Raw genomic sequence first — 22,972 nt, forward strand, 5'->3', positions numbered from 1 at the left:
CTAAATCAACCTAGAGGGAAAATTCATGCATGGATAGTGTTTATTGGATTTCCTGTTCGTGCAGGATGATGGCATGTAGATGACGAGGATGGAAGACAGATGTTTAGATTACTGGAGTGCAGTTACAGCGGCCCCCTGATTCCCCACACCCACATACTTTACAGGAGTGGCTGACAACAGCTGGAGAAGGGAAAGTCTTCGAACTCATTTGCAAATGGTCGGAATTATCTATTTGATTTCCCACTCAATGCAACGGTCAACTAAATCCCATCACGTTTTTCAGGTTTTGGTTTCACTCAGGATATACATGTAATCAGGTGCAGATATTTTATCATATAGTGAACATATTTTTAACATGAACAATTCTTCATGAAAAAAAAGGAAAGATTTCCCCCCCTCATTGTTAGTAAACTGACTTAATGGTTTGTCCTGCTAGGGTTTAAAGTAGCCTGTTTTTAATGTGCACCAAGCACCGCATAATTCCCCTTGTAAGGGGCAGATATATGTCTGCAGCTGTCTTTTCCACAGGACAACTGGGGGAATTCTGCACACCAGCTTACAGAACAGCCGGGATGAGTTTAACGTACTGGAATGGAGTAAGAACTGGAAATATGAATAACTCTAGGCCTAAGTGGACAAACACGACATATAACGTTATGAGTTTATACACCCTTATTACCTCTAAATAGAATATTCATAATAATGAGGTTTTTTTTTTTTCTTTTCAGAAAATGATTTTGACTGTAGTTTTCATAACAAACTGTACAGTCTAGGTCTTGAATAAAAATATTCTTCGTGATAAATCTGTTGATTAAATTGATTTTCAATCTATATATAATTCAAATAATTAAAAATACAGGCTATATAAAGACCACGAGAGGGCATCGTCTGATTTTTTTGGCTGAACCGGATGAGGCGACGCAGTGGGCGGGGTTATTTGCGTTCAGGCGGGAAAAATGAATACGTGATGACGCAATACGTACGCTGTCACGTTGAATGGTTGTTTTGCGATGGCTCCCATCAAAATAAAGCATATCGTCTCGTTTACATCACAGGTAAATGTCTGGTCGAAACTTAATGTATACGGCAATGAATAGCAATTAATAAGTACTTGTAATATTTAACATTTCATAATAACTTTCATGAACAATATTACGTAATGATGAAGAGTTCATATACGTTCAAATAATGTTTCATATAAACTAACCCCGCCTCTGTATATTGATAATACAGAGATACAAAAAAAATACATATGAATCAAAGTTATTTTATTTCTAACTCCTTGAATGTGCTTATATGATGGTTAGCATGTTATTAACTAATTGGGTAACACTTTATTTTAGTGTCATTGTTACATATGTTACATGTTATAACGATAAATTTTGCATGAATTACATGCAACTAACCCTAAACCAAACCAAACCAAACCCTAATCCTAACCCTATAGTAAGTACATGTAGTTACTTAATATTACTTAGTACAAACATGTGTATTTACTGTGTAACAAAGACACCTTAAAATAAAGTGTAACCAGTAATGTTAATTGTTATGTATGTAATTAAGTATGTAATAATGTGAGTACTGAAAGTTAGTAAAATATTATCTGTAATAACGTCCTCTCTTACACGACTGAATTGCAGGATAGTAAGAATGGCGTGGATAATCTGTGTGATGGCAGTGACAGCGGCAGGGCTTGGTTGTGCAGCATCCAGGACCGCAGTGGAGTGCTCAGGGTGGAATTACAGATGGAGCGAGTATCTACTATAGGATTCATTGATGTTGGTGTGTTTAACATAAAATCTTACACTATAATCTGATATGTATTCTTGACATATTAATGTTCATGGTCTTCTTTTTATGTTTGTTTGTAAAGGCAACTGTGGCTCTGCATTCATTCAGGTCGATGTTGGCCGCTCCTCGTGGTCATTAGACCATCCGTATGTCACCCTGCTGCCCACTGCAACCCTCATGAGTCCAGCAGACTCGAAACAGGGCACTGGCCGCCAAAATGTGCGCATGTTTAAAAAAGGTAAAATGACTTCAAATCCCTAGTTTCTGCTACAAACTCAACCTTTTGGTATTTCTCACTTACGTGTCACACTTGTGATCCTCAGTGGTCAAAACAGAACGAAGACAATAAGCGTAACATTTTAAAACGAACGGTACGTTTCCATAATATTTTTTCTTTAATATTTTCTATTTTCAGCAGGTTTTATGGTACTAGGTACATATTCATCTCTAAATTATGCACCATTTATATCTATAAATAAAATAATACAAATTTAACAATAATATTTATTATTATTTTTAATTAATACAGCATTTAAGTTAAAAGTAGAGCAAAAGTATTTAAAATCCAAAGCATTGAAGGCAGATTGGTGCCATCTGATGGGAATCATAATGAAATGTATCCCTTAGTTGATTATAATAGTATTTTAATAATAATAATAATAATAATAGTAATAATACATTTGATTTATATTGTGCTTTTTTGATATATTTTATTTATATTGAGAGCCGCTGAAGAGTACAAGAACTAGAAGAGCGCAAGTTGGAGTACAAGGAGTGACTAATTAATTAGTACATAATTACTTACTTTTATGAGGTTTTACATTTGGATATATGTTAAAACATTATCAGAGACTACTTCATTGTGGCCGATTTGTAGTTTGTATCCCAAGAAATTGCTCTGTATTTTTGTATTTTCCATTTATTTTTTATTGCATTTTTGATTGTGAAGTTCACAAGTGTGACTTTTTTTATATTTGGCATGAAATGGAAGTTACGATTTGTGATTTTGAGTGAAATGGCTTCTTAAACAAGAAAAACTGTAAGGGTGGGACTTGATTTTGTCCATCAGGAATTGATTGGATGGTTGTGGTTTGCTATTGCTGTGATGTCATGTGAGTGACAGGTTGTCCCGCCCTCACGCTAGTAAACGCATCATCAGAGAAGAGATGATGCTGCAAAAAGGAGGGGAAGCTATTCTGATTAAAGATTTTGAGGGCACATGAATTTAAAAAATAATTATGTGCACAGAGAAATCATTTATAATAAATACTGCAATATTACTTAAAAAAGTGGTTAATTTTGAATTCTTGGTGACTTTAAAGGATTAGTTCACTTCAGAATTAAAATTTCCTAATAATTTACTCACCCCCATGTCATCTAAGATGTTTATGTCTTTGTCTCTTCGGTTGAAAAGAAATTAAGGTTTTCGAGGAAAACATTTCAGGATTTTTCTCCATATAGTGGATTTCAGCGGAGATCAACGGGTTGAAGGTCCAAATTGCAGTTTCTATGCAGTTTCAAAGGGCTCTACACGATCTCATCTGAGGAATAAGGGTCTTATCTAGCAAAACCATTGGCCATTTTCTTAAAAAAATGTAAAATACTTAGATGAGACCCTTATTCCTTGGCTGGGAATAAACCCGTTGATCTCAACCCGTGAAATCCACTAATTTGCTGAGTAAATTATCAGGAAATTTTAATTCAGAAGTGAACTAATCCTTTAAGACCATTTTGCCCTTTCTATCAATGTCCACAATTTTCTTTTGTTTTCATATAGCAAGTACCACATAAGTCACCAAGTTTCATACCATTCCGATTAAGTAAAAAATTCAGAACATAAAATTGTTCAGTCTAAAATGACTGAAGACCACCAGAGGGTTAAATCTGTGAACTGTATGCAAATGCATAAGACTTAATTGTGTTCATTGACACTGAAAGACTAAGATAATGTCTTAAATGTCTCCATGTCCAGCTGATTTTCTCCCTGAGGCAGCAGAGGAGAGCTGGGACAGACTGCGAGTCACCTGCACTCAACCTTTCAACAAACGGTCACAGTTTGGTCTGTCCTTTCTGCGCATCCGCACCACGGAAGGCGAGGCTGAAGATGCCTCAGCGCAACATGAAGATGTTGCTGTTGAAAATCTGGTGAGAGGTTTCATAAAGGTTTTATCACCTTGTGTTTAAAACAAATGTGCATTTTCTTATACCATATATCCAGTGGCACAGCAGCCATTACAATTGGGTTCAATTGTTATGAATTGTGTTTCACAGCGCACGCCAGAGAAGATGACATCTGTGATGGAGTGGCTTTCCAGCCCAGCTATCCAAAACACGTTTTTTGGCCGAATCACAGGGTGTGTGAATTAAGTTTCTTACACTTCATTTCAAAACTAGATGTGTAGTTGCATGGTTGTCAGAAGGCACTCTGTACTCTCTCTGACAGGGATGACTCCTCAGATGCCCAAAGGAATGCTGGGAGTTTGAGCCGGGCAGAGCGCATGGTCATAGCCGCCCACTCTAACAGACGGTCTTTGTCAACATCCCCGTGCAGTACCACATCCAGCACAACACCTCAGCAAGGCGATAATATGAAAACCCCACCAGGCAAGTTATTATTTGGCCACCATGCCGACAAAGCAAAAATAAATAATTCTTTCAGTGGATCACATAAATGTTGTTTCTACAATCAGGTGAATTTAGGACTTCCAGTGACCAAATGAGAACCCCTCAAGAGCAAAGGAGGAAGTCTAAGGCACGGTATGCACTGAGAAAAAAGTACTGGGCTGCGTTTCCCAAAAGCAATGAAAGTTTAAGCCACCAATGGTCTCTACAATCAACTTAGCTCACAATGATTTTGGGAAATGCAGCCCTGGTCAGATACCAAAAAAAGCACATTTTGACTTTTACAGTTTTTTTGTTTTTGTTTTTTTTTTTTTAATTTTATTCAGCACAGATGCATTAAATTGATCAAAAGTGACATTAAATACATTTATAATGTTACAAAAGATTTTGAATTTGAATAAATGTTGTTCTTTTGAACATCAAAGAATCCTGAAAAAAAGTTTCACGGTTTCCACAAAAATATGAAGCAGCACAACTGTTTTTCACATTGATAATAATAAGAAATGTTTCAGCATATTAGAATGATTTCTGAAGGATCATGTGACACTGAAGACTGGAGTTATGATGCTGAAAAATCAGCTTTGCCATCACAGGAATCAATTACATTTTAAAATATATTAAAATTGAAAACAGTTATTTTAAATTGTAATATTTCACTAGTTTTCACAGTTAGGATTTTAAAAAAACATAAAACATTTGTTAAATTTTTATTATGTTTCATATTTATTGTGTATTATATTTATCATGATGGAAAACATGTTCATCAGGTTTTACACAAATTTATGGAGGTTATGCATCTCTAATGCAGCTGTCATTAAAGCAAAATACATAAAGATAGTTTCAATCATATTGTTATGCTGATTATATAATATTCATTTGTAAGGAAAATTTCTTAAATGAGAAAAATGTAACATATACTTTTCAACTCTCTGAACCCTGTTGAATATATTCTTCATTCTGTTTATAATTTGTATAGACCCATACATTCTGTTTTTCATGGTGGTTATTCAGGCAGAACCTCATAAACCGTCGCACTCCACTGAAGAGATCCAGACCTGCAGCATCCGCACATGAACCCACCTCAACAAGCCCACCCAAAAGTGTCAGCAGACACAGTCAGAGCCCATTGGACACACAGGAATCTGCCCACCAGGATCTACAGAGCTCACCTGAGACCAGATGTCCTCTTTGTGGAGGTGATGTGATTGTGTACATGCACCTTTGGAGAGGAATTTTGCAAGTGAATCGATCGGCAGCCCATTTTGGCTCATAATGTACTGCTCACAAGCTCTCTTTTGCTTTTTGTCCTTGTAGAATCCTTCAGTCCTGATTACCTGCCGTTCCATGCTTCCACCTGCCTGGATTGTGATCCAGCGGAGCTCATGGGAGTCAGAGAAACAGAGGTCATGAGCTCACGGCACAGCTCTTCTGTTTTAGGCTCTGGCACAGATGAGCATATGGTTCCATGTCCTCTTTGCTCCATCCGATTCCCCCCAGACTGTATCCAGCAGCACGCCAGCAACTGTGGCGACACAATCGAGCCAAGCACTGTTTGGCTGAACTGAGAGAAGAGCATTGTGGTCTCGGAAACCTTTTCAAAATAGCAACATGCAAATAGAAATCAGGTATTCTCATGGTTTCTCTGGCATTGGCCAGTAAACATTGTGTGTCCTACTGGCTTATGAATTTTGGAAAATATGCATTCTTCCCTAAAAAGACTGTATTTTTATTTTTATGGAGACAATTATAACAATGGTCATCATGTTTATATTGTATGTCATGGGGACATTTGACTGGCAAACATGTTTGACTGTAAATATGTCATATCTGGCATTCACTGTATTTGTGGTATCAATTATTAGACATTACATTATTATAACATTATTAGAATGTTATATGAAACCATTGATTTTAATTATCAATATATTCTCAAAATTGTAAAATATGTCATTTAGATTTTTTAAGAATTTGCCCTGTCATTTTTCTCACTTTCTCAACAACAAAATAAACACATTTTTTTGGATTAAAAATGATATCTATATATTCATACACTACTTTTGAAAAGTTTGTGGTCGGTAAGATGTTTAAATTTTTAAAGGAAGTGTCTTATACTCATCAAGGCTGCATTTATTTGATCAAAATACATCAAAAAAGAAGCAATATTAATAGAATTAATGTAATTTTTTTGTTTTCAGCTGAATTTTCTGCATCATTACCAGAGTCTTCAGTGTCACATGATCCTTCAAAAATCATTATAATATGCTGATCTACTGCTCAAGAAACTAATGTTAACAAATACAACTCTTGATTTTAATAATGTATTAGTAAATGTTGAAATTAACATTAACAAAGATTATTAAATGCTGTATAAGTGCAGTTCATTATTAGTTCATGTTAACTAATGAACCTTATTGTAAAGTGTTACCAAAAAAAAAAAAAAAACCTTACTGACCCCAAACATTTAATTGGTAGTGGATATGTGAACACTTACTTTATAATAAAAGAAAAGAAAGAATTATGTTACAGTAATTTATCTAATTAATTTTCAAATAGTTGGCCTGAAACGCTCTCACACTGACCCAGTGTCATGGGGCCATCCTTATTGTTGAGCCCTGATGTTTACAGAGGTGTTGAAAGGAGGAAGTGCACTGATGGGGGAGTGGAAATTCAGAAGTCCTTAGTGAGCTCTAATGGGATGCAACATAGTGTTACGGTTACGTTTTTAATTGGCCGTATCCTTCAGGGAATTGTACCTGTTATTTGGTTTGTTCAGAATGAAATCATTCAGCCGTGTGTTGACTCCTCAACACACGGTGTGGCAAACCAGTGGACTCTTATGATTAGTGACTTAATCACTCTCTTCAGATCAGGATTAGAGCCTCATAAAACAGCGGTACTGACTGGCTTTTGGAGCTTCTTTGTTTGCTTTTATGGTATACAGTGGACATGTGAGACATCCGTTGATACAAGCCCACTGTAATATTTATTTCCCAGGTGTGTCTGAAGATGGAAAACCTCACGGTAAGAAATATGCATTTTATTTTGTGAATTTATTGTGTAAGCATGAGTCAAAGTGAAATGATATCTATGATAAAGAAGTTTAGGTTATGTGACAATCTGCTCATTTCGTTCTCAAACTTGGTGACTCAAGACTGTTCTTTTGCAGCTCAGCACATTGTGATTTGTTGATTTCCCCCCCAGATCTGATAAGTAAAGGACTACAAAATTAATTCAGCAGTTGAATGAGTTTGTGTGGAAAGATACTAATAAAAATACTATTTTTCTAATTTATTAAAATTATTCCATTCTTTTGCAAATTCTATTATCAGCATATAGTGCAAAGTGGCAAATTTATTTTATTAGCGAATATTTCTGTTTTTACACATTTTTTTGAAATCCTAAAACCTTCTTAACCTTTTTCACTCTAAGGCCTCCCATTGTCAAAGACAATATTTGAAGAACCCCCAACATATCTCTAGTATTTCTACTTTATTGACAAAGAAGCTGCTTATTTTCTGTTTTTTACTTTTTTATTTACAGAAACTAATAGTGGCAGAATTAAAATAATTAAGATAATTCAATTCTAGATGTTTCAATAACTGAATGTTTTCAAGGTTTACACATTTTTATTGCCAGTGAATATACATGACATTTCTAGTCATCATTTTCTAGACTTTTCCAGGTCTAGAAAATAATCACTTTTAAAATTCCCTCCTATATTCAGGTTTTTAAGATCATGAGAATCATGTTGATTAAATTAAAATGGCAGTTCTTGAAGGAACGAATTAAAATAAGAAATGTCAGCTAGCATCTTGATTTTTATCTACACTCTAAAAAATGTGTTGGCTCAACAATTTGCATAATTTTTTTTTGAGTTATGACAACTTTGAGTGAATTTATGTTCAACTAACAAGCTACATTGAGTTAGAGGATCTTAATTTGTGGCATAAACACAAATTTTTAAGTTGATAACTCAAAAAAAATTAAGTCGCTCCAACTACCAGAGTTGTAGCCCTGGAACCAGTTAATCTTATCTATTTCAGTTCAAATCAACAGCTATCATTGCACATGCTAACGTAACTTATTTAACATGTATATTTAATGAACAAGTAAGATATCATTAGTGCAGTCATTGCTTATAGAGCCAATGTAGTGTTTACCTTCATGTATCTACTCTTCAGTACAATGGTAACCACAAAAACTTCAACATTACAGAAACTCTTTTAAATGTCAAACATAACAGCATTAAACACTAACAGGTCTTTCCCTAAACTAAATACAAATAAATTAACACTTAATTTCAACATGTATTCTCATACAGTCCTATACAAAGCATGCTGGGAACTAGAAATCCACTGCCTGATTTCCAAAGTTATCAAGAAAATTTCATTAAGTTACTACAACCTAACTTTTTAAAGAAATGCCAATTAATGAAGGAATTTGAGTTGTGGTAACATGTCCCCTTAATTACTTTTTAGAGTGTGTCTTATTTTAAAGCTTGTTTTGTCTTGTTTCAAATCATTTTAAACCACCTTGTTGCCCCTTGAAAGAATTTTGAGTCCCCCTAGTCGGTCTCGCCCCCCGGTTGAGAAGAGAGCTACTATTAGAAGTCCTAAAACTTGATGTTGAATCCCACATTTTTAGTATGGACTCTTGGACATTTGTTAACCCACTTTATCTTAATTTTTTAAATGAACAATCATAGCAATGCTTTAGTTTTTAGAAAATGAGAATGACGTCATTTTAAAGAAAGAAGAACAGACAGACGTCTAGCCCTCTGTGAAACAGAATCTCATATTTCAGTTTGACGAATAGTTTGGTGTTGCTACTGTATGTATTAAAATGATTTTTATCTCCCCTTTGAATAGCCAGAACAATGGCGCGAGATTGTGAACAAGAAGTTTCGCTTCCCTCCGGAGCTCCTCGGCGCCATCCGAGAGGGGAACATAAACATGGTTTCTTCGTTGCTGAAGACAGGTGACGGTATCATCCGTCAGCTGGACGACTCTGAGGACAGGCAATGGAGAGAAGCGCTAAACTTGTCCATCCGACTGGGTAATGAGGACACCATGGACACCCTTCTCCAAGGGGTCAAGTTTGACTTCCGGCAGATTCACGAAGCTCTTCTGGTGGCCGTGGACACCAACCAGCCTCGTGTGGTCAAGCGCCTCCTGGACCGGCTGGATCTAGAGAAGGGAAACAAGATGGATGTGCGCTCTTTCTCTATGGCCATTTTTGACCACTCCATTGATGATTCCCAGTTTGCACCTGGAGTGACACCATTGACACTGGCCTGTCAGAAGGATCTGTATGAAATTGTAACAATGCTCAATCAGAAAGGTCACGAAATTCCTTGGCCTCATAAAATCTCATGCGCATGTCTGGAGTGCACGAATGGACGGCAATACGATTTGCTCAAGTTCTCGTTGTCCCGTATCAACACCTACCGAGGTATTGCCAGCCGTGCTTACCTGTCCATCACCGCAGAAGATGCCATGCTCAGTGCCTTCCGACTCAGCCGCGATCTCCGCAAACTGTCTAAGAAGGAACCTGAGTTTAAGGTTGAGTAAAGCAGGGCTCTTGTTTCTCTAAGAGGCCTCTAGATATTTTTCATAGTAGTGGAAGTAGTGGCTAAATCCTACATGGATATTTTTTACAAAATGAAATTATTAGAATATATTATATAAAACATTCCATAATCTGATCAATGATGTCACACTCATATATATTAATTAATTCAAAAATATTTATTTAAAATTAAAAATGCAATTTGATGATCAGCATATGAGCATGATTTATTTGTCTATTAAAATTAGTTTTGATATTTTTTAAGTAGAATAAAGTCTAAAAATGTTAGGGTGATGTATGTAATTAAAAATTTAACAAAGCTGCTGAAACAATTTTTGTAACTCTTTTTTTCTGCAAAATCAAAAGTCATGTGGTCTAACTAACATGCAGAGAAGTGCAGGAAAAAAAAAACATAAAAATATGATATAATAAAGAGAGACCTGCAGACCCTCATGACTTTGTCAAAGTCTCTTAAAATGTAAAATCATTTGATTTTTTTAAAAGTTCATTCAGATTGTAAAATGTCATTTGGTGTAACTCCCCAAAAATGTAATGATATTTATAAATGAATAATTCATTTGTAAAAAACAAAACAAAATTACCTTGAAAAATGTATTTGAATTTTTATTTTATTTTTTGAAAATAATGATTTTAATAAAATTAAAATACTTGTTATTTGATGGTTGCACCACATGACATTTTTAAAGTTATTACATTTAAACATTTCTTGAAAATGATATAAATGTTTTTTTTTAAAACCATATGAAACCAACATGAATACAAAGAATACACTTAGTACCTGTGTCTTGAAAGATTTTCATTTTCTTTATAGTGGTCACTCTTATATTTCATTGACCCAAACTCTGGCATGATAACAATGGCATATTTTTGGTCTCCTTTGCTTCATACAGCCTCAGTATCTTAGCCTCGAGCAGGTGTGCCAGGAATTTGCTGTGGAGCTGCTTGGAATGTGCCGGAATCAAAGCGAGGTCACCACCATCCTGAACAGCTGTGGGAATCTGGATGAGGGCAGCGAGGACGAGCTGGACCAACAGGCATTTGAGGAGGGCATTCCAAACCTTGCTCGCTTGAGGCTTGCCGTCAACTACAATCAAAAACAAGTAGGACCCCAAGCTTAACACCTCAGAACAAGAAAAAGCTGCATTTTTATTTATGCATGCATTTGGCTAACCATTGGCTTCTTGTTTGTACTGCAGTTTGTAGCCCACCCGATCTGCCAGCAGGTGCTCTCCTCCATCTGGTGTGGGAGCCTTTCAGGTTGGAGGGGCAGCAGAACGGCATGGAAGCTTCTGGTGTCTTTGGGAATCTTCTTGACCATGCCTATCCTTTGCCTTATCTACTGGATCGCACCAAAGTCAAAGGTTTGCCAAATTATTTTTGCTGCTTTTTCCATTAACTTAATTACAATGGATCACACTTTATTTTGATGATCCCCTTTAGATATTATGCTGTCTATTAGTAACATTGCACCTACATGTCAACTAACTCTCATTATAAAACGGTTAGTTCCTGTGCTTGATTCTGATTGGTCAGTAGCTGTGTTTTATTCACGATAAAACACGGCTATGACCGTTTCACCCAACGGTTCTATGTATCACTACACAACACCCGAGTGAGCGAGTTTATTACCTGCATTCAGATTTAGCATTTTCCTTCAGGTCAGTCCTATGTTCATAATAAAAAATCTGTTTAAATGTCCGCTGCAATATCTTGTCCTTTTAACAGTTAAGGGGTTTTCCCATGACTGACAGCGCTAGTCAAATCATTTATCAGTTGCATCTTGTTCCATGTTCACAACAATTCAGTCTTTTCAATGTAAAAGTCTTCGCTACTGACTGACACATTCATAAACACAGTCTTTGCCACCATCTAATGGCGTAATAATGTAACTTCTGTTGCTGTTCACAGTCAGGGACTATTTTTTCCGGCGGAAGGAAGGCTTTTAGTGATTTTACTTCATGAACGTTGCATAGATACATATTTTTTGGCTTTAAAATTTGTATTGTGTGGTAACTGTTTTATTAAAGCAATAAGGTACTCGAAGCTAGTGCTGTATCGTGAATAAGTCACGGCTGAAGGGGTTGCAGGCACTCTGCTTTGCGACTTGTTCACGATACAGCACAGCTTCTTGTACCTTATTGCTTAGACCATTAGTTGAGTGTTAGTAGACCAGTAGATGTAGGGCTAGGGTTAGTAGAATAAAGGGTAACACTTTAGTTTAGGGCAGGGTAGGTAAGTTTGGTCCTAGTGAGCCGCTGTCCTGCAAAGTTTGGCTCCAACCCTGAAAAAAAATCTCACCTGCCTATAGCCTTAGTAAGACATTGATTAGCTTGTTCAGGTGTGTTTAATTAGGTTTGGAGCAAAACTCTGCAGGACAGCGGCTCACTAGGACCGAACTAGGACCGTCCAATTCTCACTAGTTGCTTATTAGCATGCATATTACTAGGAAATTGGCTGTTTATTAGTAGTTATGAAGCACATATTAATGCCTTATTCTGCATGACCATTTTCTACATCCCTTAATCCTGTACCCAATACCTAAACTTAACAACTACCTCACTAACTATTAATAAGCAGTAATTAGGAGATTATTGAGGCAAAAGTCGTAGTTAATAGTTAGTTAACAGTAAGAATTGGACCCTAAACTAAAGTGTAACCAAAAAAAAGTGTTAAGGTTAGTAGAATAAGTTGACATGTACTTGCAAAGTTATTTAGTCAGTTATTTTATGTGTGTTGGGGACCATCAAAATGAAGATATTGAGCAGACAGTCTACTAATACTCAACTAATACTCTAATGAGAGTTAGTTGACATGTAGTTGCAATGTTACTTATAAACAACAGAATGTCTAAAGGGGACCATCAAAATGAAGTGTTACTTTAAAATGAGTTAAAGCATTTTATTTCTACTTAATTTATTTATGTCAAATCTACTTAAATATGCAAAACTGAAGTTTACTAAATTTTTTGAGTTGGGACTACCTAAATCATTTTTGTAGCATTAACTGAAACTTGGCAGTGGACTTTTAGTTTCCAGCATGCTTTGCATAGGGCTGAATTAGGAGAGTAAATGTTGAATGTTATTTTTAACATAATGTGTTCAGTGACATTTAAAAGAGTTTGTGTTGTGTTGGTTTTTGTGGTTACCGTTGTGCTGAAGAATAGAGCGTGAGGTTTGGTTGTCAGTGGCTACAGGAATTAATAGCATATGTTGCTCCACTCAATGAGTAATAGCTGTACATATTTATTGCAAATGTTTGTTATGCTAGGTACAAAATCTATTTTAAATGTGCAATAACAATCAAGAGTTATAAGTAATTAGATGTGTAATGTATTGACAAATATTAGTTAGACTTAACCTAATTTCTTTTAGTGTGTCATAGCTGTTAAATTTAGGTAGTCTACACATGAACACATCAACACATGGGATAAAATCTATCCAAACAAACAAATTGCAAATTGTTACCTCAGTAGTCAGTTTTATTGAGTAGATGCTACAGGTTTGTTTATACAGTATAACAGACTTTCATCTATAAAGGGTCGCTGGGATGCCTGAATCTATCCCAGCATCTCAACACTCTGGACAGATGGCCAGTCCATCACAGGACTATTCTAATGGGTTTTTCTACGTGTGATCTTATGTTTTTCTTCTCAGTTGGGGAAGATTCTAAAGATCCCAGTGATTAAATTCCTCCTCCATTCAGCTTCTTATATGTGGTTCCTGATCACGCTACTGGGGGAATCCATTGCTATGGAGGTGTATCGGGACAGCTTTGCCTCTCGTCAGCACACCATCCTGCACAGCTCCTTCCACATGGTCTGGGTGGTTGGTAGGTCCCAGGAACCACATTTCTCAAAAAATGGTTATGAGAAATTGATTGGAATACAGTTCTAGATTCATTTTGCTGCAAGATCTTCATTTCTGAGCACATGAAATGGTTACAAAACAATGTATTAAAAATGCAATAAAATGCAAGGTATACATATGATGATCAGCATATGATCATGTTTTAAATTTCTTTTTTGTATTCAAAACAGCGAAACCAGCTGAAAGCCCTGTTGAAAAAAACAGCATATGCTGGTTAGGTATGTTTTGAAGCATGGCAGCTGGCTTGAGGTTTATGCTGGTCCTTAGTTGGTCATGAGCTGGTTTAAGCTGGTCCTGAGCTGGAGCTAGTTGCTTAGGACCAGCACTTGACCAGCGTAAACCAGCTCAAACCAGCTGCCATGCTTCAAAACATTCCTAACCAGCATATGCTAGTTTTTCAAGAGGGAGGCCGTTGAACGTCCACGCCAAATACTGAAAAAGTTGGTAGATGGATTTTTTAGAGGCCAAAATACAAAGACAAAACATTTTTGATTTACATCGTAATCAGCATCGTAACAGAGAGTAGCACACCTGATTCTATTTACATGAATTTATTTTACCGTATTACATCCAATAAAGTAAACTCAAAAAGTTAATTTAAAAAAAATCATATACCATTTATAAGTAAACCAGACTGCGCAAAAACAAACAAACAAACAAACAAACAAAAAAACATTTGCATAAAGTTAAAAAATGTCAGAGTGAGACAACTGTCCTGATATTATAATGAAAAAAGCCTAATAAAAAAAAAAATAAATGAAACTATTAAATGTATTGTATAGTTTGGCATATTTTATTTAAAAAAAAAAAAAAAACCCTGCTTATTAATATTCGTTAACTTTTGTCTTCCAAATCAAAGCCATATGGTCCAACCAACATCCAGAAGAAAACATAAAAGAAAATGACTATTGAAAAGGTCAATAAATCTCTTATAAAATAACAGATAATTTGACCTTTCTTAAAGGGTTAGTTCACCCAAAAATGAAATTTTTGATGAAATCTAAGAGATTTCTGTCCCTCCATAGACAGCTACTCAACTGTCACTGATGCTTCAAAAAGTTCATAAAGAGATCGTAAAACTAATCCATATTAATGGAGTAGTTTAGATTTAGTTTAGATTCAGATTTTCCGAAGAGACTCAATCGCTTTATATGATGAACAGACCGAATTTAGGGATTTATTCACATATAAACATTGATAAGCGAACATAAACAGAAGTTCAACCGAACCTGCTTGATGCGCGAGAACAAACCTCTTGTGGAAGCTCAAATGTGCTGCGTAACACACGAGAATGAACCTCATTGGTTCTCGCACGTCAAGCAAACATGCTTGAGCTTCCATTTACCACAACTGATGTGTGAGTTGATGATTGTTTATATGTGAATAAAAGCCTAAATGAAATCTGTTCAGCATAAAAAACGATCGAGTCTCTTCAGAAGATTTGGACTAAATAGCTCAATTCATATGGATTAGTTTTACGATCTCTTTATGAACTTTTTGAAGTGTCAAAGTGGTAGTTGTGTAGACTGTCAATGGAGAGACAGAAATCTCTCAGATTTTATTCAATTTTCTTTTAAAATTCATAAATTAAAATTCTTAAAATTCATTTGTGTTCCGAAGATGAATGAAAGTCTCACTGGTTCGGAACGACATGAGGGTGAGTAATTAATGACAGAATTTTCATTTTTGGGTGAACTAACCCTTTAAGCCAAGGTTAGTTCAGGTTGTAAAAATGTCATGTGGTGTGACTCTCCCCAAAATAATGATATTTATGAATTATTTTTTAAACAAAAAAAATAAATAATACAATAAAATACAAAATGAAATTTGAAATATATTAGATATATGTGACCCTGGAACACAAAACCAGTCATAAGAGTAAGCTTTCTTACTCTTAAGCTTTCCATCGATGTATGGTTTGTTAGGATAGGACAATATTTGGTAGAGATACAACTATTTGAAAATCTGGAATCTGAGGGTGCAAAAAAATCAAAATATTGAGGAAAATCGCCTTTAAAGTTGTCCAAATGAAGACCTTAAGCAATGCATATCCACTCACAAAAATAATTTTTTTATATATTTACGATAGGAAATTTACAAAATATCTTCATGGAACATGATCTTTACTTAATATCCTAAAGATTTTGGCATGAAAGAAAAATCAATAATTTTGACCCATACAATGTATTGTTGGCTATTGCAACAATATATAACCTGTGCGACTTATGACTGGTTTTGTGGTCCAGGGTCACATATTTAAAAAACATTTCGATGAAGATGTGTACACTCACTTGTAAATACAATTCTGCATTCATACTGCTGCAACTTAAGGTCTGCATTTTTGAGCATTACACATGAAATATTATAAAACAATAATTTAGTAATTAATCATTTACAACAGGTTTTTTCTGGTTCGAGTGTAAGGAGGTTTGGATTGAGGGCTTGAGGAGTTACTTCCTGGACTGGTGGAACTGTCTGGACGTGATGGTTCTTAGCATGTACCTGGCTTCATTTGCCCTGAGAGTGGTCATCATGCTCAAGGTCCACTTCCTCTGCCAGTTACCTGACAACCAGGATGAGTGTGTCTACTTCAACGACACTTGTGAGAGAAAATACTTCACTAAGCCTCGCAATTTAGCCTGCAATACGGCAGCTGATTGGCCTACTACAGTAACGTATTTCTGGCTTTACAGTGCGTGATGAGTGGCATCAGGAGGATCCCCAGTTCATCGCTGAGGTGCTGTTTGCGGTGACCAGCATGCTGAGTTTCACTCGCTTGGCCTACATCCTGCCAGCACACGAGTCTCTAGGTACCCTGCAGATCTCCATTGGAAAGATGATTGACGACATGATGAGGTATTCAGCTGCGACAAAACCTGGTGGTGTCCATTATAAAGATTAATACTATCTTGAGAAACACATTCTGATGCTCTTTGTTCAAAATGCTTCTTTTTCTCTTCAGATTTATGTTCATTTTGGTGATCATTGGAACCGCCTTCCTGTGTGGCATCAACAATGTCTATGTCCCATTTATGATCTCCCCTAATCTTGGAAGGTATTTCCCAGCTAACATTGTGCAAACATTAAGGAAATGTTACTTTTATTTCAAAAACGTCCAACTAAAGTGTTTCAGAAAAAAAAGAACATTCCATGAATTATGTATAAAACATTTTGAGAACATTGTTAAATACCAGATAACTGAATGACGGTTCTATTAACCTTACAGGAAGAATGTTTGTTCTTAACTTGAGAGAACCTTGCTTGAACATTAGCTTAAAGTTCTGAGAAGCTTCAGAAATCTAATCAATGAGCTGAATTTGAGATAATCTTCATAATGGAACAACGCCACATCCGCTTACATTTACAGATTAAATGAAACCTTCAGCTTCCTCTTCTGGACAATGTTTGGTATGGCCGACCAGACCTATGTGGACATGCCTGAGTTTGTTTTGGCTGAGTTTGTTGGCAGAATCCTTTATGGCATCTACACCCTGGTCATTGTCATTGTGCTTCTAAACATGCTCATTGCCATGATCACCAACTCTTTTCAGAAAATTGAGGTAAGCTGGAGGAACTGACCCTGATGTAACATGTGTACAGTAGAAATATAGGCTTAACTGTTTGACTTAAACTGTTCATCCCTGTAGGATGATGCTGATGTAGAGTGGAAATTCGCCCGTTCAAAGCTCTACCTGAGTTACTTCAGAGAAGGACTGACTATGCCTGTCCCCTTCAACATCATCCCCTCTCCAAAGGCCTTTTTCTATCTTTTAAGGTTGCTTATTTTCTTATTTGATGGAGTCAATTATTGAGGACTAGGACATAAAAGTGTCACTTTTTTAAGTGTTAATTGTAAAAGGGATATTCATTTTAATTCTAGTGTTTTTTTTTTCCCTTTATATTTAAGAGGAATTGTCAGACGGATCTGCTGCTGCTGCTTCAACTGTAACTCTGCTCCAGACTATCCTCCACTCACGTCTATGGTACACTTTTCAGTCTTTCAAGATTAGAAAATAAATTACTGTGTAGCTTGTTGGACAAAACCCTTGCTTCCTTTTGCTTTGTTTGAAATGCGACACTGAAGGATGACATGGGCTCAGGGGAGAACAGGATTCCCTACAGACAGCAGGTCATTCGCGCTCTGGTTCAGCGCTATATCGAATCTGCCAGGAGAGAGTTTGAAGAGGCCAAGCGCAAAGGTATGACTGACAAGGTGTTTCGGTATCTGTTTATCATGTTTTTTTATAGACCCCATCCACTGGATTTGATTCGTTTAGTCTGTTAGTTGTGAGGTCATCTCTATGCTGGTGTACTTGTAAACGTTGTCAAAATGTACTTTTAGCACACATTTCAAATGTACCAGCTTGTCTTTATATCAATAATTCATCTTGTCCACAAGGCCATGCGAGTCATGCGCATTACGTGTTCAGTCTATAGGCTGTGTTTCTTTACAAAGTGCCATCGCCATCTACTGGCCTGGCAGTATAATACAGATTTTTTTAGATGTTTTAGTGGATCTGTGTGAATGGGGACGGGGGGTTTTGACAATGGCGTGTCATCTGTACGCAAAAATGCGAAGGAAAAACTTTAAACTTTTCAGTTTAAACGTTGTCGTGTAAAAGTACCCTCAGAATTATGTGTTTCTATGGTAACACGGAGCCCTGCACATGATATGCAAACAAAAATATATATATTGTGGCCACAAATTAAGAATTTGTTCCCTCTTTTTGATTGAACTGAAACAAGGGAACAAATTATTACAACATGGCCACGATTTAGTAAAACGAGGGAACAAATAGTTATTAAACAGAATTATTATGAGAAAATGAACTACATTTTACTGCTGAAACTTCCATTTCAAGTATATACGCAGTGTTGGGGAAAGTTACTTTTAAAAGTAATGCAATACAATATTGCGTTACTCCCTAAAAAAGTAACTTGCGTTAATTACTTTCTACGAAAAGTAATGCGTTACATTACTTTTGCGTTACTTTTTCTCACCTGAACTGGGCTTTTTTGTTTGTTTTTTAGTAACAACAACAAAAGTTCTATTTTTGGCAAATGTAAAGGCCCTTTCACACCAAAATTTAAATGAATAAGCCTCAGGCTAAAGGAAATGCATATTTACGCCTGTACAGTAGAGGGCGCAGCTCAAACAAACCTTTCAGCTGCGTTGCCATTCTGGATTATAGAAGAATAGGATACAGGAGAAGGAAGTTGAACACTTATTTCTTGGGCTGCGTTCCAGTTCGTTTTTTTTATGCTCTTCCCTCACTAACTTCCCTCAGTTTCGTTGACTCGGATGTATGTCATTGCTTGTGTTGCACGAGTGCCCACTACTGGCGGAACCTTTGCAATGGGCTGAATTGGAACGTCCTAAGCCCTTGATCACTTGGAATCCCCTATGGAGTTTTTTTTTTTCCCCTTATGAAATTGTTTAATGCAGCATTCTATATGTATATAGGTGTGTTTGGGTTGTTTTAAATATTCTAAAAAATAATTCATATATCATAGAGTGGGTAAATTAAACATGATATGTGGTGACGTCACAATCGTGTTGCATTGTGGTATATGGAGCTGCCTGAAGTGTACATATAAAGTAGACTCAGTCAAAATCGAGGGAGCAAGGGTCTGTCCATATAAACTTCCCTCGTCCTCTTCACGAAGTGGAATGCACTTCAAAATGGTGGCAGGGATTCCCCCGAGGGAAAGTGCTTAGGGAAGTTTGTGAGTGTGTGTCTAAAATTGGAGTGGAACGCAGCCTAAATCTAATCTAAAGTAACTTTTTCTTATTAGTATGGTTGAATTAGGTCATTGAAGGTCAGCAGCAAAGACATTGGTTAATAAAGTGAGATTAAATACATAAAGTATATTTGTGTAATTTAATATATTTAATAATTACAGGTTTGCGTAAAATTCTGAGATTGCATTTCACTTTTTTTTTTCTTCATTTTGAGGAATACTGAATGTTTTTGTGCAAGTGAGATGAGTAAATGCATGTTCACATTTAGAACTACAATAGTCTAGAACTACAATAACCATCATGTTTAGACAGCGCACACAACTTTGCACCTTATTTCTCTCAACATGAGCACAGGAGAGCTTTCAGTCAATAAATGTGAAAAAGTAATTTGCGTTACTTATTTGAAAAAGTAACATATTTTGTTGTAAATTGAAAAAGTAGTTACTTTACTAGTTACATGAAAAAAGTAATCTGATTACGTAACTCAAGTTACTTGTAATGCGTTACCCCCAACACTGTATATATGCCTGATATAAAAGATTCAGTTTACAAGTTGTAATTATGAGTTGTACAAGTATGTGAATGTTTTTTACAAGTCGGAATCTAGTAATCGTGGTAATGACCCTGAAACCTCCTGCAAACTTCAACGGGAAACAGGAAACACTTTTTTTTTTTTCTACACAAAATATTTTAGAGCTTGGCATAATTACAAAAGTGAATATACATTATAAAAAGGTCCATAGAATTTTTATTAATTTTATTCATTTACATGACTTTCCCGGGTCTAGAAATCACACTTTTAACACCAGGCTTCCTCATATATTCATTTTTTCCAAGACTGGGGAATTCTGGTTCTTCAGAGAAAAAAAAATTAGAGCGTGAAAATAAATATCTTGATTTTTAGTTTTTTTGTCCTATTTTAATGCTCGTTTCGTCTTATTTTAAGTAATCTTGAGGCCCCCTTGGAAGTTTGCTGAGGCCTCCTGGTGAAGAACCACTGTTTCATATAATTTCTATGAAATATTTGCGTTCATACAGCAAAGTATATAACCATATTCATACTGTAGTTTTCACATTCAGTGAAAATGCTGAAATGATCTGGAATGTCTTTCCTGCAGACGTTGGGAACAGGATCACAGAGCTGAGCAAAGTGATCGGCCAGCTACACGCTGAAATGAAGCAGATTCACACGAACATGTTTGACTACTCAGACAACACCAAAGCAGACCCATCAGGAGGCTCTTCTTTCTTGGGAAAGTACATCCTCGGAGCCAAAAACAACTTCAAGGGCTTCAACAACAACGAGAGAAAGACTGCTCCATTTCATGAGCCAGTACACCATGAACAACCAGCGGAGACTGTAGAAGAGACTGTAAATGTGCAGGAGTCACAGACCACTGACACAGAGGCAGACAGGAAGTCAAATGAAGAGCAAAGCAGTGAGGGAGAAACAGATAACGCTGTGGATGACATGAATGGGACAGAGGAGAGAGGAAAAGAGACAGGAATTAATGATGTCATTGAGATTAGCATGGAGGAGGGTGCTGAAAAGAATACAGAGAACACAAGTGAGACAGTCATAGATATAGAGTCCAATTCAGACATTGAGAGTGAAGCCAGTGGAAAAAGACAAGATGAGGTGATGACAGAGAAAGCTGAAGATAATAGAGAGGAATTGAATACAGATGAGCCGACAGGAGGATCAGCTCTAAATGAAGCAGAGACAGAGGAAAACGGAGAAGTTGAGGAAAATAATGGAACGATAGAAGATATAAATGAGGATGTAGTTGAAGTGGTCAGTGAGGGAAGTTCAAGTGAGGGCATTAAGTTTGATCTGAGTCAGACAAACCTAGTGAGTTTTTTAGCAAAGAGGATAGAGGAAAAGCTAGAGAAGAAAGTCCTAAAAGAGACGAATTTCACTTTCAGTGGAAACCAAGCAACATCTCCAACTGGCAGCGATGACTCCCAAGACACTGGTTTTGGTTCTCAAGAATTTGAACCCTCAACTAGTAGCCCTTAATGACAGCAATACATTTTTCCAAGATAAGTTCAAAACAACTTGCTTGTGAGAACCATAAACCTAGTTGAAAACATTTTTTTTTTAGTGTTTTAAGATAAAATGTGTTGTTACAGTGGCCTCAGAAAGTATTTGGACACATTTGTCACACTGAAAATGTCTTAATGTTAGGTTTAAGGTTATATTTGAAAACAAAATGTCAAACCAAGTCGCATCTGAAAACAAATGATGCTGGTGTGTTTAGCTTTTCTCAAAAGTAACTTTTAGTGAACTCTGTTCACACAGGTTTAGTTCATCATATTATCTATGAACATGTTCCACTGAAATTTTATAGCCAGAAAGTGTCTGAATACTTTTAATTTAGAACAATATAGCTATTGTTTTATCATTTGAAAGTTTGTTTCACTTGTTCTGCAATGCTGTTCAAAAGTTCAGGGTCAGTAAGTGTTTTTTTTTTTGGAAAAAAATGTATACATTTAATCAGCAATGTATAATTAAATTGGTTGAAATTCAATTAAATTGATCAAAAGTGACAGTAAAACATTTGCATTGTTACACACACAAATATATTTACATATTCCAAATAAATGCTGTTCTTTTGACTTTCTGTCCATCAAAGAATACTGAAAAAAACTCCATAAAAATATTAAGCAGTAGCACAACTGTTTTCAACATTGATAATAATAAGAAACTTTTCTTGAGCAGCAAATCAGCATATTAGAATGATTTCTGAAGGATCATGTGACCCTGAAGACTGGAGTAATGATGCTGAAAATTCAGCTTTGCCATCACAGGAATCTTAATTCTTAATTAGAATCTTAATAAAGAATCTTAAAATATATTGAAATAGAAAACTGTTCTTTTAAATTGTAATATGTCACAAAACATTTATTTTGAACAAATGCAATCTTGGTAAGTATAAGAGACTTCTTTTAAACCTTTAAAAACTCACACTGACCCCAACTTTTAAACAGTAATGCATTTTTAGCTGTGCCTTGTAAGGCAAAATACTTTTTTGGGGCCACTGTGTGAGATTATATATATATATATACATACATCTCAGTGGCGTGTAGTCCATATAAGCTGCTCGGCAATTAATATTAACACTATAAATTACTATTAAATTACTTGTTTGAGGTGTACATGATAAAATGTTGGTAATGCGTATGTAATGCCGTAATTTATATATATATATATATATATATATATATATACACACACACACACTTGTATGTGGTTCACGGGGACTCTCCATAGACGTAATGGTTTTTATACTGTACAAACTGTATATTCTATCCCCCTACACTACCCCTACCCATCACAGGAAACTGCATTTTTTGAATT

At 35.9% G+C, this 22,972-nt stretch overlaps 2 protein-coding genes across 3 annotated transcripts; both read left to right on the plus strand.

Moving 5' to 3' along the window:
- The first annotated feature begins 890 nt into the window (after positions 1-890).
- On the plus strand, positions 891-6,934 carry xndc1 (xrcc1 N-terminal domain containing 1). 2 transcript variants are annotated; one of them, XM_051878004.1, is made up of 9 exons: positions 891-1,055; positions 1,641-1,782; positions 1,874-2,029; positions 3,764-3,936; positions 4,063-4,145; positions 4,235-4,395; positions 4,482-4,548; positions 5,425-5,609; positions 5,728-6,934. In XM_051878004.1, the coding sequence occupies exons 1-9, from the start codon at positions 1,011-1,013 to the stop codon at positions 5,976-5,978; spliced, it is 1,263 nt and encodes a 420-aa protein (XP_051733964.1). In that variant the 5' UTR covers positions 891-1,010; the 3' UTR covers positions 5,979-6,934. The 2 variants fall into 2 exon arrangements, with proteins under 2 accessions (XP_051733964.1, XP_051733965.1); XM_051878005.1 differs by lacking the exon at positions 891-1,055 and having other exon boundaries at positions 1,900-2,029.
- Positions 6,935-7,065: 131 nt separating this feature from the next.
- Positions 7,066-22,662, plus strand: trpc2b (transient receptor potential cation channel subfamily C member 2b). The gene is made up of 13 exons (XM_051878001.1): positions 7,066-7,434; positions 9,282-9,974; positions 10,893-11,102; positions 11,199-11,363; positions 13,656-13,830; positions 16,270-16,470; positions 16,562-16,724; positions 16,831-16,923; positions 17,236-17,428; positions 17,516-17,643; positions 17,776-17,851; positions 17,953-18,067; positions 20,730-22,662. Exons 1-13 carry the CDS (start codon positions 7,420-7,422, stop codon positions 21,629-21,631), a joined length of 3,129 nt encoding a protein of 1,042 aa, XP_051733961.1. The 5' UTR covers positions 7,066-7,419; the 3' UTR covers positions 21,632-22,662.
- Positions 22,663-22,972: the final 310 nt, after the last annotated feature.

This window comes from Ctenopharyngodon idella, chromosome 21 (genome assembly GCF_019924925.1).
Source record: "Ctenopharyngodon idella isolate HZGC_01 chromosome 21, HZGC01, whole genome shotgun sequence".
NCBI lineage: Eukaryota > Metazoa > Chordata > Actinopteri > Cypriniformes > Xenocyprididae > Ctenopharyngodon > Ctenopharyngodon idella.

Excerpts from the sequence above, each read along its gene's own strand:
- trpc2b (XM_051878001.1), top strand. Across the intron at positions 13,831-16,269 it reads CCACATGGTCTGGGTGGTTG|GTTTTTTCTGGTTCGAGTGT; the intron begins GTAGGTCCCAGG and ends CATTTACAACAG. Across the intron at positions 17,429-17,515 it reads ACTCTTTTCAGAAAATTGAG|GATGATGCTGATGTAGAGTG; the intron begins GTAAGCTGGAGG and ends TCATCCCTGTAG.
- xndc1 (XM_051878004.1), top strand. The coding sequence starts at position 1,011 with ATGGCTCCCATCAAAATAAAGCATATCGTCTCGTTTACATCACAG. Across the intron at positions 2,030-3,763 it reads TGTGCGCATGTTTAAAAAAG|CTGATTTTCTCCCTGAGGCA; the intron begins GTAAAATGACTT and ends CTCCATGTCCAG. Across the intron at positions 4,549-5,424 it reads AGGAGGAAGTCTAAGGCACG|GCAGAACCTCATAAACCGTC; the intron begins GTATGCACTGAG and ends GTGGTTATTCAG.